General features: G+C 54.6%; 1 protein-coding gene across 1 annotated transcript; it reads left to right on the top strand.

Moving 5' to 3' along the window:
• On the top strand, positions 1–1,359 carry LOC119270406 (glucan endo-1,3-beta-glucosidase GIII-like). Its single transcript, XM_037552409.1, has 2 exons — positions 1–141; positions 249–1,359. The coding sequence occupies exons 1-2, from the start codon at positions 75–77 to the stop codon at positions 1,175–1,177; spliced, it is 996 nt and encodes a 331-aa protein (XP_037408306.1). The 5' UTR covers positions 1–74; the 3' UTR covers positions 1,178–1,359.
• Positions 1,360–1,868: the final 509 nt, after the last annotated feature.

The raw sequence follows: 1,868 nt of genomic DNA, 5'->3' as shown, positions 1-1,868 counted from the left end.
GCGAGTGTGCTTGGTACATTGCATCCAAATAAGGGGGAAGACACCTCAAAGATACACAGACATAAGCGAGGAGGATGGCGAAGCAAGGTGTAGACGTCGCAGTGGCGCTGGTCCTTGTTGCCTTCGCAGCATTTCCAGCAGGTATATTTAGCACACGATATCGTAGTATTTGGGCGGTGATTACATGCTGTACCTAACGCAACAAATCAAACTCATTAGCTCTTGCATGCCGCATTTTTTTTCTCCAGTGCACTCCATCGGCGTCTGCAACGGCGTGCTCGGCAACGACCTGCCGGCGCCGAGCGACGTCGTGAAGCTCTACCAATCCAAGGGCATCAACGCCATGCGGATCTACGAGCCGGAGGGCAACGTCCTAAATGCTCTCAGCGGCACGGGCATCGCCGTCCTCATGGACGTCGGCGAGGCGCTACCCAGCCTCGCCTCCAGCAGCTCCGCTGCGGCCGCCTGGGTAAAGGCCAACGTCTCCTCCTTCCCGGGCGTCTCCTTCCGCTACATCGCCGTCGGCAACGAGGTCATCGACAGCGCCGGCCAGAAGACCATCCTCCCGGCCATGAGGAACGTACAAGCGGCGCTCGTGGCCGCCGGCCTCGGCGGCAGCGTCAAGGTGTCGACTTCCGTGCGGTTCGACGTGGTCAAGGACACATCTCCGCCCTCCAACGGCGTGTTCGCGGACACATCATTCATGGGGCCCATCCTTGAGTTCCTGGCGAGCACCGGCGCACCGCTGCTGGTCAACGTCTACCCCTACTTCGCCTACGAGAAAGACCCGAAGAACATCCAGCTCAACTTCGCTACCTTCGTGCCAGGCAGCACCACCGTGAACGACAACGGGCTGACATACACGAACCTCTTCGACGCCATGGTCGACTCCATCTACGCCGCGCTGGAGAAAGCCGGCAGACCCGGGGTTAAGGTGGTCATATCCGAGAGCGGGTGGCCGTCGGACGAAGGTTTCGGGGCGACGGCGCAGAACGCGCGTGCGTATAACCAGGGGTTGATCAACCATGTCGGCAACGGCACGCCCAAACGGCCCGGGCCGTTGGAGACGTACATTTTCGCCATGTTCAACGAGAACAAGAAGGACGGGGAGAAGAGCGAGAAGCACTTTGGGCTGTTCAATCCGGACATGTCGCCGGCCTACTCCATTACTTTCTGAATGGAATGCGACAAGCGCTGGATATTTTGCGTTCGAATAAGCTGCCTGGCAATGCAATTGCAAACTGCATGCATCTAAGTCAACCACTCGTGTGTGTTATGTCTTCTTTTTTCTTAAAAATGTCCCAAAAAACACGTCAAAAATGAAAAGAAAAGGACTGAAATCCACTTTTTTACATGCCATATTTAACTCTCAATTTTCTGTGTCAATTTTGCCCCGTGTGTTCATTTCTTCTGAGTCGCGACAGCGCACTTCATTTTATCGACGGAAGTGTTGGGATACAAAGGTTGCTAGGAGGATATGAAAGCCACACATGGCGTTCCAAACCCAAGCTAGTAGCCATTTTTGCAATATTGTGAGCTTCAAATTATGCTCGCGCTTCTCATGGCATATTTCACGTGCAGAAAACTAGTCTTGCCAGGGGTAAGCTCTCACAATCATACAATAACCACCTAGATGACGTGTCGTCCGAAGGTCGTTTGCGACTCTCAGACAGTCAATGGTGAAATAGATCTTGCGCATTGCCAAATCTTCTACTAAAGCTTGAGCTTCTCTGCACCCATAGGTCGAGAGTTTCTGGGTCGAGTACTCCCTCAAAAACAACTACGGACGCCCCCCTCCCACCCCCCCCCTGCCCCCGCGCGCGGAAAACCCCCTGGTGTAATTCACCCCAATCGCACCTCGGTTCTGA

Source organism: Triticum dicoccoides, chromosome 3A, assembly GCF_002162155.2.
Source record: "Triticum dicoccoides isolate Atlit2015 ecotype Zavitan chromosome 3A, WEW_v2.0, whole genome shotgun sequence".
NCBI classification, from domain to species: domain Eukaryota; kingdom Viridiplantae; phylum Streptophyta; class Magnoliopsida; order Poales; family Poaceae; genus Triticum; species Triticum dicoccoides.
This window is presented reverse-complemented; position numbering and strand designations above follow the sequence as displayed.